The 14,835-nt window shown below is 35.4% G+C and overlaps 1 protein-coding gene across 2 annotated transcripts in view; it reads left to right on the top strand.

Moving 5' to 3' along the window:
* Window positions 1–14,835, top strand: part of CWC27 (CWC27 spliceosome-associated protein homolog (S. cerevisiae)) — a 280,660-nt gene that overhangs the window by 211,290 nt on the left and 54,535 nt on the right. For both annotated transcript variants that reach the window (XM_011966763.1, XM_011966762.1), the window contains exon 12: window positions 12,095–12,204. In XM_011966763.1, coding sequence (XP_011822153.1) covers window positions 12,095–12,204 — 110 coding nt within the window. The remainder of the gene's footprint in view (window positions 1–12,094; window positions 12,205–14,835) is intronic.

Here is a 14,835-nt window from a genome sequence, read left to right as displayed (position 1 = left end):
CGAAGGTTCAAATGAGGGGAAAATATGATTAATTAAGGAGAATTGAGAAAAAGCCATAAGGGATTCTTCCTAGATAGAACTTAATTGAGTAAACCTACTGTTTGGTCTTCTTTTTTTCCCTCATTATCCATTAAATCATATATTATGGTCTGGGAGAGTTTAGGGCCTTTATTTGTAGGATTTTATTTCGTCGGGATATACCCAGTTGGTTACCTGATGCATTTTTGTGTCAGATTGGAATTGTTTACCTAGGGATTTTTTTTTTCTCAAACATGAAGAAGAAACAACCAAACTGGTTAAGAGCTTGTACTTCAGAGCCAGACTACATGGGTTTATATCCCCAGGTTTATGATTCATGTGATAAATTATTTAACCTCTTCCTGCTTTTGTTTTCTCTTTGGCAAAATGAGGTTCGTAACATATTTTCCTCACAGAATTGTTAGTTGGAGGATTAAACAAGTAACTCAGTTACCAGTGTCTAGCATATAGTAAGTAACTGAAATGTTAAATGTTAGCCATCATGTTAGCTATTTTCAAGTCTGATACTTTTCCTTGAATTAATTTAAGATCTGGTATATTAAAAAATTAATACTTTGTATTTTCCATAAAGTATGAGGTACAACTAGACATTAGTAGCATTAACATTTTTTATATCCATCAAAGTCTATTTTGTTAATCAAATGATGTTTACTGTTATTACCATATCACCTTTATTTAGTTAGCAAAAATTTTCTTGAAATAGTAAATCCAGAGACATTTAAAATAATTTATAAGTAGCCTTATTAACAGTTGCTGGCATAGAATAGCCACTCAGTACACCTTTTTTTTTTTTTTTTTTTTTTTTTTTTAAACGACAACTTTTTTGAGAGTTTGTCTCGCTGTGTTGTTCAGGCTGGCTTTGAACTCCTAGGCCCAAGGGATCCTCCCACCTCAGCCTCCTGAGTAGCTGTGACTACACGCCTACCCCACTACACCCAGCTCAGTACACTTTTTTTTTTTTTAAATGAATGAATTTGCAGCTACTTAGAGCTGATAGCTCCTTAACTCTGGTCCTGAGACAACAGAGGGTCTAAGCTCTTTTAATCTATACAATGAAAGTTGTTGATAGATAACTTTGGTTCATTAGGTAGGTAGCCAATGAAGAGATTCAAGTGGATTGAAGATTAAGTTTCTGACTGGCTCCTAGGGAAAAGATTAGGGACATTCTTTGTAACATGCAGGAACAAATGTGCAGTACTTAACTTGCAGTCTTACTACAGTTTGTCACCTAAACTAAGAGTTGGAATACATGTTTTAGCCAAGGCTCTGCTGATAACTCACAGGGAACACTAGCTAAGTAATGTCACTTACCTGGTCCTTAGGTAAGGACCTAGGAACTAAGAAGTTAGATTAGAAGATCCTCAAGCTACTTGCTAGTTCTTGTGCTCTAGTAAACTGATGGTTATAGTGATGTTGTACATTTCTTTCCCAAGCCCTTTCATATATCTATGAATATATATATATTATATTATATATATATATATCTCTCCTATTTTTATCTCATACATAGCTAATACATTTTTGAGAGTTTTATTTTAACATCATTGCATAGGTAATCTTTAAGTCCCCAAGATGTTTGTATTATATCCGTGAATCCACATTTTGATACTTACATTATAAGTGATATTTTTCACATATGTTAAGTTCACTTTACCCTTTAATTTCTGAAATGAAAAGCCTGTATCATATATGTTTTACATTTCTTTCAAAGCATCTCTTAGCATAAGAGGCACACAGAAGACACTGTGTAATTATGAATTGAAGTTTTAATTGAAGACAGTAGGACACAGTGTGGACCTTTATATCATACAGACCTCAGCTCATATCCCAGCTTTACTATATTCTAATTGTCGTCATATCCTGTTTCCTCATTTTTAAAATAGGTTTATTGATACTTTCCTCATAAATAATCAAAACACCCTAGCATAGTGCTTAACATATAGTAAGTTCTTAGTAGATATTCTTTTTTAATTCCATCCTTCATTACTATCTGTTTAGCATATATTTCATAGAAATTTCAGGTAATGATGAATAGTCATTATAATGCATCATTATTGTTTATGAATCATCCAGTGTACATTGAGATTTATAAGAAAAGTAAAAGTAGAACACTCTGTATTAGAAAAACAGAATTATTTTAAATGTCTTGTATATTTTATTAGCCAGTTTTATATCACTAAAATCATCTAGTCACTTACTGAATTTTTGTTTATTCAGGAGGATTCAAGCACATGAGAAATGGATGTGCTACTTCCTGTTCTGGCAACACGGACTGAGCTAACACAAAACTTTCTTCTCCTACAAATCTATAGAAATGCTGGATAAAATATGATCCAGCCCAATTTAAATACTTAGCTAGGCTTGAGGAAAAGAGAAAAGAAGGTAAGAAAGAAAAGGAAAATCATAAGTACCAGAAACAAAAAGAAGGCATAACCAGACATTGAGTAAGCCAATACTACAGTGGCCCAAGTGGATTTTGGACCCAAGTGGAGGCTCTAATATCTAGAAGCTAGGATTTTAATCTCACCTTTGGATGGAAGATATGGCCTTGGGTTCGAGAGGTAGGAACTAGAAATCTGTCTACCTGGTCAGGAATACCACACAGAAGCTTGCCATTTTTCAGAATTGTGTGTTGGAGAAAAAAAGAAAGACTCTTACGAAAAAGCCAAAACTCTAAACCTCTACCAGGCATAAATATGAAGTCTGAATGTATGCTATTTATATGGTATAGAATTCCTAAGTCAAGAAAATAATGAGAAAAAATGGCTGTGGACCAATGGAACCCCTTGATTGTCTGGTAGAAACCAATACAAAACCTCTCTATAGGAACACTTACACAATCTTGGTGCCTAGGATTCCTATGGAATGTGATGGAGATGCAGTCCTAGCTGAAAATAAACTCACAATAAAAGATTAGAAAACACATAAATAAATGACCACCCTAGGGAGAGGGTCAGAAGACATAACAGAAGGATCCCCAAGAACAATCTGTGATAGAACATAATAACTTTGTTTTAAATGAAGAGTTTTTGTTGTTGTTGTTGTTGTTGTTGTTGTTTTGTGAAACAGAGTCTCTCTCTGTTGCCCAGGCTGGAGTGCAGTGGCACAGTCTTGGCTTACTGCAACCTCTGCCTCCCAAGTTCAAGCGATTCTCCTGCCTCAGCCTCCTGAGTAGTTGGGATTACAGGCACCCACCACCACCACACCTGGCTAATTTTTTTTTTCTTTGTATTTTTAGAAGAGACGAGGTTTTGCCATGTTGCCCAGGCTGGTTTCGAACTCCTGAGCTCAGGCAATCCGCCCCCCTTGGCCTCCCAAAGTGCTAAGATTACAGGCGTGAGCCGCCATGCCTGGCCAATAAAGAGATTTTTTAAAGAAAAAAATCATAATAAAAAATTAAGACAATAAAAAGAGTAGGTGATTTGTAAAAGAGCCATATAGAATATTTAGAAATAGAAAATGTAGTTATTAAATTCAGTGACCCAGTTTATTGCTTAAATATTGATTAGATACAACTGAACAGAGAATTAGTGAGCTGAAATACAGAGCTAAGGAAATTACTCAGAGTATACTGATGATTATATTATGAAACATGAATGTACTGTGACCATTCATAGTTGATCATACTATAAATAGAAGTACTTTATACTAATATGATACACCAAGTTAGGAAATAGAAGAATTGACCAGATTTTTCAAATAGTTGGGTTTTTGTGGCAAATGTCATTGCATTTGGCTGTGTGTACCCTGTAGTGTTTGAGTTACAGTTTCCATGCAGTCCAGGTGGAATTTTAACAGGCTTAATCATGGTACCATCTGTGATAAATATAATGAAACATCAGCAGACCTCACAGCTGTTCTCAAGCTATCTGCCTATTTGTTTGGGCTAGAAATGAAAACATAAGGAGGGGAAAGATATCCTTAAGTCAAGTGAGTAAAAATCTCAAAAGACCAAAAAGTGGAGCAGCCAGTGGGTATAGCAGGAGGTGGTATGACTGCCTTGTCTTTTCTGAACTTGATTACTTAGATTTATGACTTTCTGGAAAAAAACAATGACAAATCTATGAATTCGACTGGATTTCTATATTTACCTGACATGTTTTCCATTTTGATAAGTGACTGTAATACATCTACATTATAAAACTATTAGTGGCCAGCTTTTCTGACCTCAAACAGTAGGCTGGATTGGATCAGTCTTTCTGTGCTCAATTTTATTATCATAATTTGTGATGCAAAGGTGATTTACTTTTTTAAGTTCTTAATTGGCATTGGTAGATGAGCAGAAAAAATTACCAAATCAGTCTTTTCCACCTGGAATTTATGTGAACACCTTCAGCCAAATCTTGGCATTTTATCTTATGGATGGAATTGATGGAATTCGTTAGCAAAATGGTATGTCTGAGAGGGAATCCCATTTACTGTGAGGCAGTTTTGAGTATTTATTTAGACAGGGAAATTGCTTTTGTAAGAAATAAAGATTTTAAGTATTCTATTAGTTGAGATTTTAAGTTAATATTAATTTTGTGGAATTTAACTTTAGAAAATCTTAAAACTTTAGAATGAAATGTCATTTCCATGAGATATGGTCTGTCCCTTTTATTTCATTGAAAGAAAATAATTTAGTAAAGAGCATTTAGTAGTACATGGAATTTTAATTTGAAGTTATATCAGATCAACTAATTCTACATGCAGCCGTACAGACACAAAGTAGCATTAAGTTGCCCTCCATCCGCACTTTAGAGAACATCTGCTTTTATTTTATAGATGTTTGTGAGAAAATTGTCACAAGGTAAAATTAGCCCAAGCTAAAATACTACATGTTTCAGTAAGATTGTGTACCACTGAATTAGGCAGATTAATAGACAGCCCTTAAAATAATATTTGTTGCCCAACTATCTGCCCTGACCTAATATCAAATTTATGTAATTCAGTTGTTTCTGAACTCTTATTAGTTCACCTATAATTGGTAGTCAGTGGAATTTTTTCTTAGCTCTGTTGAGTGTATCTTTTAAAAAAAAATCAAATTGGTATTAAATGATTAACAACCACAATCAAATTAAAAGCTCCAAAATACATCCAAGTAGTAAAACCCAAAGATAGTTGCAGATAAAAAACAACTCCTGAATCGCTAGAACCCGGGAGGTAGAGGTTACAGTGAGCCAAGATCGCACCATTGCACTCCAGCCTGGGCAACAAAAGCAAAACTCCATCTCAAAAAATAAATAAATAAAAAACATAACTCCTGAAGAACTTTAGAAGCTGTCGCTCTCTTTAGAGCATTCTTTATTTAAAGGAGTATCAGAGCATTTACAGCTGTATAATGATAGGGAACACCCTGTGATTTACCCATTCTGCCCTGAAGCACCAAGTGTTTGAGTTCTTAACTTCTATTACAAAATCCAGTTGGCTATGTTGAAGTCAAAATGGTCTCACCCATAATCAGAGGATAAAAAGTCAAGTTTTTATACACTTTCCCCCTTTGGAAACCAAAAGCTGCAGTAAGGATAAGATTACAGTCCAAGACTTCGTCAGATGGCAGTTGAGTTAGAAACTGAGGCATAGACAGCATTCTAGAGTTTGGTTTCATTCTCAGTCCATCTGCTGAAAATTGTTTAACTGGAGCTTCATTAAGAATGGAATATAGTAAACATGGGGTAGATGGAATAGTATTAAAACATGTTTGAAGCCTTGTGAAACAAGAGTTACCTTACTTATTTGATCTGGGATCATTTAAATAATAATGAAAAGCCGCAAAATTTTTTCCAACTATTTCCTTAGCATTTTTCAAAGCAAAACTGATTTTGCAATCGATTTTTTACTTCAGTTAGAGAATGTTGTCTTTTCTCTGTCATTTTAAATGTAGTTCCTATCACCAAACAGATATTATCAAACAGATCCTATAATTTATGGGTGAATTTTATTCATTCTTTAGATGCAGCATTGCCATCACTACTGCTAATTGCCTTACACAAAACATTTATGAAGCTGGTTATGACTATACATTAAGAAGAATGACTAATGCTACAATATTAAGATATTATCAGGGCAGATGTATTCAGGAGGATTTGAACTACATGCCTGTGTTTTCATTATCATGGCTAGAAAAAATAAAAAGAGTGTGGTTTCATAAATACTAAGGAAATAAAGTAAAGTGATACATTAAAGTTGTCTTAATTAGCTTTTCAATATAGGTTAAAATGTGAAAAATGTAGGAGGAAGTAAAATAAAAATGCTAACTTGTCTAAGAGCTTCTCAACTGGAAAATCCTTATAACCACTTTTAGAATGTGTATAGCTTCATAATCTAGCAAAAAAAAAAAAATAGTTTCCCTTTTCCCTCCGTCAATGTAAAAAATTCCATAGTATGAAAGAAATGTATTTGTATGGAGAGGGAAAGAGAAAGAAAAACAAGCTTGACTTGTGCAAGAGTCTGTGATATCCTTTGAAAGCTTATCAGTTATAACAAAGAAAAACATACAGAGCTAGCACATAATTGTACAGTCGGTGTGTGTGTGTATTTTGGTACTTTCATAATTTAATCTGAATGAGATAGTAATAATAGTTTGTTAGGTGTTTGCCACATGTTAGACAGTATTTTATTTAATCCTCATAACAGCAAGTGAGGTAGATATTGTCATCCCCAGTTTATAGCTGAAGAAACTGAGGCACAAAAAGATGACATAGCGTATCCCTATCTCACACATACAGTAAATTGTGGAACCAGGATTCAGATCAGTCTCACTTCAAAGTCTGTGCTCTAAAGATGCCATGCCCACTGGTACTTCCTGTAATGGAAACTAAGAGCACACATTCTTTCTTTTTTACCTACCAGAGGAAATGCATGTGCTTTAGGTTACTGTCTGAGTGCTAGTTTTAATGTCTTAAGAATATCTTGTGAGTTAAATAAGATTGTCTGTAAGTTGATGCTATTGATAATAGGTGATGACTAAAGAGGCTTCATTATACTATTCTCTCTATATTTGTGTTGAAATTTTTCCATAATAAAAATTTTTTTGTTTTAAAAATACTTTTTGACCAACTAACCTTTCTGGATTGGAAGTTGTTCATTGGTTTGTTCAGTGAGTCTTGATGTGAGAATTAATTACATTGCATGTATCTTCTTTTTTGTTAAATTCCCAAGATATTTTGGTGGAAGAGAGGTACTGCTGTTTGCTCCCCATTCTATGAAAATTGCTTATTTATATTTACTATTTCATGTTATTTCTTCTAGCATATCAGCCAGTCATTTTTACAATTCCTATACTTGTTTCAAAACGTTCCTATTTCTGAAATATTAATCCTGAGATAGTCACAAAGATGATAGTAAATAGCTACTCCTCACTCATATCTCACACCAGCACCATGACTGTACATGATGGTTGGAACCAAAAGGATGTATTACAGACCTCAACATGGCAGGTTAAGTCAGTAAAACTTTGATAGATTCACTATTGTTAATATTGCAGTTCTCCCCAAATTAATTTATACATTCAATGCAGCTACTGTCAAAATCCTAGCTGACTTATTTGAAGAAATTGTCAAGCTGATTTTAAAATTTATGTGGAAAGGCAAAGGAACAAAAATCACCAAAAAGTTGTGAAAAAGAAGACAAAGTTAGAGGGCTTACGCTAACTGATTCAAGACTTACTATAAACCTGCAATAATCAAGACAGTATACTACTGGCACAAGGAGAGACATAGATTAATGGAACAGAAGAGAGTGTATAGAAATAGATATGCATATATGGTCCATTGATTTTCAACAGAGGTGCCAAGGTCATTCACTGGAGGTAAGAAAGCCTTTGTAACATATAATGTTGGAACAATTGATGTCTGTATAGAAAAAAAAAAAATCTCAACCCTTACCTTACACCATACATAAAAATCAACTTGAAATAAATTATATACCTTAACAGAAAAACTAAAATTTTATACTACTAAGAGAAAGCATTAGAAAAAACTTTTGAGACCATGAAGCAAATAAGGATTTTTTAGATAAGACACAAGAAGTGTGATGTATGAAATTTAAATATTGATAAAATGCTGTTTATCTAATTTTAACTTTTGCTCTCTGAAAGATACCCTTAAGAAAATGAAAAGAGAAATCAGACTGAGATAAGTAAGTTACAGAATATATATTTGACAAAGGACTTGTATCCAGAATATATAAGAAAACTCTTATAACTCATTAATAAGACAAAAAAATTAATAGAAGATTTGAATAAACAGTTCACAAAAGAAGATACATAAATGGCCAACAAACACATACAAAATGTAATATCACTTATCAGAAAAATAACACTAGAAACCACAAGATACTATTTCACACTTTCTAAAATACTCAGTTAAATGACAATACCAGATATATTTGGAGATGTGGAACAACTCAAACTCTCCTACATTGCGATAGGAATGATGCAGCCAAAATGGTGCAGCCATTTGTACGACAGTATGGCAGTATCATATAAAATTAAACATACGCTTAGCACTTGACTCAACAATCACACTCTTAGGTATTTACCCCTGAGAAATGAAAATATATGTCCACAAACAAACTTGTGTGTGTAAATGTTTAAAGAGGCATTATTTATAGTAGCCAAAAATGGTAAGCAACTCAAAATAAACAAATTAGAGTACATCCATGTTATGAAATACTGTTCAGTTATGCAAAGGAACGTGGATGAATCTCAACAATAGTTGCTCACCAAAATAAGCCAGCCATTAGAAATTACATACTGTATGATCCCATTTGTATGAGTTTCTAGTAATGGCAAAAATGTGGTGCCAGAAAGCAGATCGCTGATGCCTTGTTGCCAGAAGAAAACCGACTAAGTGACATTTGGACACTTTGTAGGGTATGTGGAACTTTTCTAGATCTTGATTGCAGTGGAAGTTATATGCTCTATACAATACCAAAGTCATCATATTTTATATACAAAATTAGTGAATTTTACTATATGGAACGCCTACCTCAGTACAGCTGTTTTTAAAAATTCTATCATTACATGCATTTAGTTTCCTAAATGAGGTGACTACTATTTCTAAGTTATTAAAAAGCCATTTAGTATTATAAACAACATAGCTACAGAATTTCCATGCTTTATTATGTACTTAAATGTACCTATCCTTGACTTTTTAAAATTGATTTTTAAGGCTTCTTTATAGCACTTTTTAAACATTTTCCTACTTCCTGCACATTCCTAATAAGTGAAATCAAATGGTTGGTCCTTGCTAAAAGGGACCGTGTTCAAGAAGATGTGTGTGAAACACATTAAAATAAGCAATGCTGAATCTGTTTTGAAGGTTGTAAGGTTAACTTACCTATGACATGAGATAGCAGAATTCACCTATATCCTTTCCATTTTTTGCAAAATTCTTACCACAAATAAAGGTTTTCAATCTTTTTTAGCTGAAAATGTAAGCAAAGAACTTGTCCTTTCTCTTTTGCATTTTTTTAACCATAAAAACATTAAACAGTTCTACGGATACCCATCACAATTTTCCTTAGAATTTTACAAACTTCTGCCCTAGGAAATGGCAGAAAATAATTACTGACTCCCTAAATGCAGTGGAACAGGAGATTCCAGGTGCATGACAAATGCGAACTGTGACTGAGGCTTGTGAGGGGAAGAGGGCAAATTGGCCTACACCTTCTTATTTTCCCATTCTCCAATTACATTATTACTTCATTTATTTGACTATTTATTGAGTCCCTTGCCAAGCACTGTCCTAAGTGCTGGGGAAATATGATTTGTCCTCAAGGAGTTTAATGTCTAGTGAGTTTAAAGAAGAATAAACAGGAAATCGCCATAAAGTGTGATAAGTGCTAAAGGGTCCTTTGAAAGCTCAAAGGAGAGACATCTAAACCAGACTTCAACAATGGAATCAGAAAAGGCTCCATGAAATGCCAACCAAGCTGAGACCTAAAGGAGGAGCCGGAATTAAGCAAGGAGAATTAACAAGAATGGAGAGATGAAGTGTTTACAGTATCCCTGAAGGAAGAAAAGCATGTGCAAAGGTGGATGGTTGGTCAAGAGAGCAGGGTTTAAGAATACTAGTTATCATCCAAATGAAAGCACACCAAGGTGGATGCGGAAGGGAGTTGTGAGAGACGTAACTGGAAAGGAAGACATTAACTGCCTCATGTAGGGATTCTAAGTCATCTTAAAGTGCTTGCTCTTTATCCCAGGACAATGCAAATCTAACTACTGTAGGATAAGAAGAAGAGATCACTTGGACTTGGGAAGGGGAACATCACACACCGGGGCCTATCATGGGGAGGGGGGAGGGGGGAGGGATTGCACTGGGAGTTATACCTGATGTAAATGACGAGTTGATGGGTGCTGATGAGTTGATGATGAGTGCAGCACACCAACATGGCACAAGTATACATATGTAACAAACCTGCACGTTATGCACTTGTACCCTAGAACTCAAAGTATAATAATAGTAATAAAAAAAAACTTCCTAAATATAGAAAAAAAAAAGAAGAAGAAGAAGAAGAGAGGTATTCAAAGATGCAATTCAGTAGAAAAATATGATAGTAATTTTCTTTTTATTTTTGAGATGGAGTCTCACTCTGTCGCCCAGGGTGGAGTGCAGTGGTGCCATCTCGACTCACTGCAAGCTCCGCCTCCCGGGTTCACGTCATTCTCCTGCCTCAGCCTCCCGAGTAGCTGGGACTACAGGCGCCTGCCACCAAGCCCGGCTAATGTTTTTGTTTGTTTGTTTGTTTGTTTGTTTGTTTGTTTTGGTAGAGACGGGGTTTCACCATGCTAGCCAGGATGGTCTCGATTTCCTGACCTCGTGATCCGCCCGCCTCAGCCTCCCAAAGTGCTGGGATTACAGGCGTGAGCCACCGTGCCCTGCCGAAAGTAACTTTTAAACCTACTATAAGAATCACTTCATGTATACCAATTGTGATGGCATACTCTTTTCACTAGTGTTTACTAGGCATGTGTGCCTCAGATAGTATTTCTATGTTTAATGGTTCATTTTTCCTTAATGTGCTCAGTTTTTAATGTTTGCAGCTGTCAGTTTTGAAACCAGACTGTCCTTCCAAGTTCTACCAAAATCATATTAGGTAACCACAAAAAGACAACTTGTTTCTTAGTTCAAATTTTTGTTTTTGACCAGAAAATCTCTTGAAAAAAATGACTGATAGTTAATATATTGCATATTCATGATGATCCTCAAGCTAGGTAACAGAGAGACAACCAACAGACTAACGCTTTGGTAGAAAGATTACTAGCATTGTTGATTACATCTGGCTTATCATTTGTCTTCCAGCTAAAGAGAAGAGAGTGTGTGTGTGTGTGTGTGTGTGTGTGTGTGTTTTAGTTACAAATTTTCATTGATATTTATACATGTAAGGTATTATAAAATGTTACTAGTTGGGTTTATTGGCTTGTTTGTTTTTGAGGGAACACTGTGTTTTATGAACCCGGATGTTAATTAATCTTCACATAGAATTATTGCAGGATCAAACCCATAGATTTGTTTTCTAATTTCTAATTCAGTAAAGATTATTTTTGTCTGCTTTTGCTAACTGTTTTGTCTGCTTTTGCTAACTGTTATTTGTTAGATGTATTTATTTTCTATGATGCCATTAAATTGAAGATTGTTATTGTTATAACTGGGGAACAAAAGTTGCAGGTAATTGGAATATCAACCAATATTTGAAAAGTTGTATCTTCTAAGGCAAGGAAACAATGTAAAATAATATTACTGAATTTTAGGAAAACCTTAATTATTTTAAAAGCGAGATAGATGATTTTATAATCAACTTAAATAAGGACATGTGAGAAGAACAATTACAATAGTGCAGTGTATAGTAAATATATGTATAAAATCAGCTCATAAATTAACATCAGTCATGTTCTAATTTAGGAAGTAGTTACAGAGCTGGTGGAGCTTACAGGTTTTCTTTTGAAATTAAATGGCAAAAAACCAAGCCCAAGTGCCAACCTCCTCTTCAGCAACAGGAGCATAAACATTGCTATGAATCCACAGAGCTATTTTACTGCTTATTCTAAAAATATTCTACTATTCTTTAGAGGAAGAAGCCACTCCAGATGGTGCTGTTGCCGAATACAGAAGAGAAAAGCAAAAGTATGAAGCTTTGAGGAAGCAACAGTCAAAGAAGGGAACTTCCCGGGAAGATCAGGTAACTTCAAAAACCCAAATCCATACAGAACTTATTGTCTTTTTATTGTTTTTAAGTGTTTCTAAATAAAGCCTAATTTGATTATGTATCAGGAGAAGCGCTACGTCTTAAAAATGAAAAAGAATATATTTATGTAGGGTGGACATTGGCCATTCACATAAAGATTCAAACTCTGGAGTTCTTTCCAGACATTGGTGGTGAAAAAGCCTGGAACTTCCATGTTTCAACTTGGTACTCCCATAGTAGGCACAGGAACCTCATAAAGCCACATATCTTCAGAAACCCAGGTGGAACCTCTGCGTAGTGAATATTGTGAAATGAAGAAGTGATGATTATAAATGATGAGAGAGTTGCTTCCAGCCCGACATCTCACATGCTGACTCGTCAGCCTAGCTTGAAATTGTACACTGTCTGGAAATAAGTTATTTGGTCTACTAGCTGACTTCTATTGTAATAAAAGTGTGTTTGTTACAAGTAATTCCTGAATCTTTAGGTAGTAATATTAAGAAGTTGTCAGAAATCAAGAACGAAAAGAGATAGGAAGCTAGCTCAACAATTTGGGAGTCAGCACTATGTGCCATGCAGTACTTGACACTTGATAAAACAAATCTCTGAAGCAGCCCTTCATGTTGAAAAGTTAGAGGACAGACTGAAATCATTTATTTTTGGTGCTGCCATGCCAAAATCCATATTTTATCCATAAATATCCATATTTATATATATGGATATAAACAAACTGCCTTATATATATATGGACACGCCATTTTAGTTGTATAAATGAAACAGGCAAAATAAAAGTAAATTAAAGTAAATTAAAAAGCCCAAACAACATGTCTGGATAATTTCTTAATTTCATTAAGAAAAAGTACATTTTAACTTGTTTTCATGAAATCACAAAGTCTTCTAAATAGCAACCATAATGACTATACTACCAGAGATACTAAGGATGACTCATTCATTCCTTCCCCTCCACCCAATCTCTTGTAGCAAATAATGATTAAGAACCTACCATGTACTAATCACTGTATTTGGCAGTAAACACGTGAACACATCCCTGCTCTCTCTGATCTATCAGGAAAAACAGCTAGTTAAACAAGTAACACCAGTGAAAGGGGGTGATCATTATGAAACGGTAGGTACAGGAAGCCATGTAGTTGAATAACAGAGGGGCCTAACATGGCTTAAGAATCTGGGAAGGCCTTCCTAAGGAAATGATTTGTCAGCTGAACTTAGAAGGTTGTATAGGAGACCGCCAGGTGGAGGCAGGGTATGGCTAGACAAAAGGAACAGTGCGTACATGAAAAGTCTTCGACCTCTTTGCAAAAAACTAAAAGATATTAAATGACTGTAACATAAACTATAAGAGAAGGAGAAAGATGAGGCTGAAGAGGTAAGCAAATGTAAGTTCGTACAAGGTATTTTCAAACCGTGTTAAGTAGTTTAGAATTTATCCTAAAGGCCATGGGGAACCATTGACAGAAGGAAGTGATATGATCTCACTTTCATTTTGGGAAGATCTCTCTAACTGGGCTGCAGTATGGAGATTAGACTGGATACAGGACAGGACCAGAGGCACAGGGCCCAGCTGGGAGACTCTTGTGTTAGATATGCATAAACAGAGTGTGCCAAGATTGGGCCCCTTCAGCATAGCTTCTACATTCTGGGAAGGCTCTCACTGTGCTGAAAGAGCCTTCCTGGAAGTAGTTGGCCATTCATGCCTCGGGAAAAGCCATAACTGAATAATTCCCCTGCAGATGCCGATCAAAATGCTTCCATGCAAATCCTGTCTTCTTCACACTATAACAAATGTGTCCCATTATTTTTGTGATTTTTTTTCTGCCCAGTATCTTCTCTTGCCTTTGTAATACAGCAGGAGAAAGTCTAATCTTAAATATAGAAGAAGCTAAAAATAGCCAAGAGGATGTTTTTTGTTTGCCACAGTCTCCCCTCTTTGAGCAAATGCCAGTGGCTCAATAATTGGCTCTAAAAACAAACTGCCTTGCCACTTGTAACTCAGGGAGAAAGATCCAGGTCTAGTATAATTTTCTAGGAAGTTTTAAAATTTCATTCCACTTAGCAGTCTTTTTTGTTTTCATTTTTCTTTGTGCTTTTAAAAAAGACATTTCCAAGTATGCAAACGTCCATCATTAAAAATTAGTAAGGGCCAGGCATAGTGACTCACTCTTGTAATCCCAGGACTTTGGGAGGCCAAGATGAGAGGATCCCTTGAGCCCAGGAGTTTGAGACCAGCCTAGGCAACCTAGGGAGACCCCCATCTCTACAGAAAAAAAAAAAAAATCATAATTGGGCATGGTGGTGTGCATCTGTGGTCCCAGCTACTTGGGAGGCTGAGGCAGGAGGATCGTTTGAGCCCAGTAGGTTGACGCTGTAGTGAGCCATGATTGCACCACTGCACTCCAGCCTGGGTGACAGAGTGAGACTCTATCTCTTAAAAAAAAAAAAAAAGATAGCGTTTACTTTTAAGCTATGGTGTATTAGTCCATTTTCACACTGCTGATAAAGACATACCCAAAACTGGGAAGAAAAGGAGGTTTAAATGACTTACAGTTCCACCTGGCTGAGGAGGTCTCACAATCATGGCGGAGGGTGAAAGGCAGTTTTTACAGGGCA

Source organism: Mandrillus leucophaeus, unplaced genomic scaffold (genome assembly GCF_000951045.1).
Source record: "Mandrillus leucophaeus isolate KB7577 unplaced genomic scaffold, Mleu.le_1.0 Scaffold771, whole genome shotgun sequence".
NCBI lineage: Eukaryota > Metazoa > Chordata > Mammalia > Primates > Cercopithecidae > Mandrillus > Mandrillus leucophaeus.
Note: the sequence above shows the minus strand (reverse complement) of the source record. Positions and strands in the feature narration are given on the sequence as shown.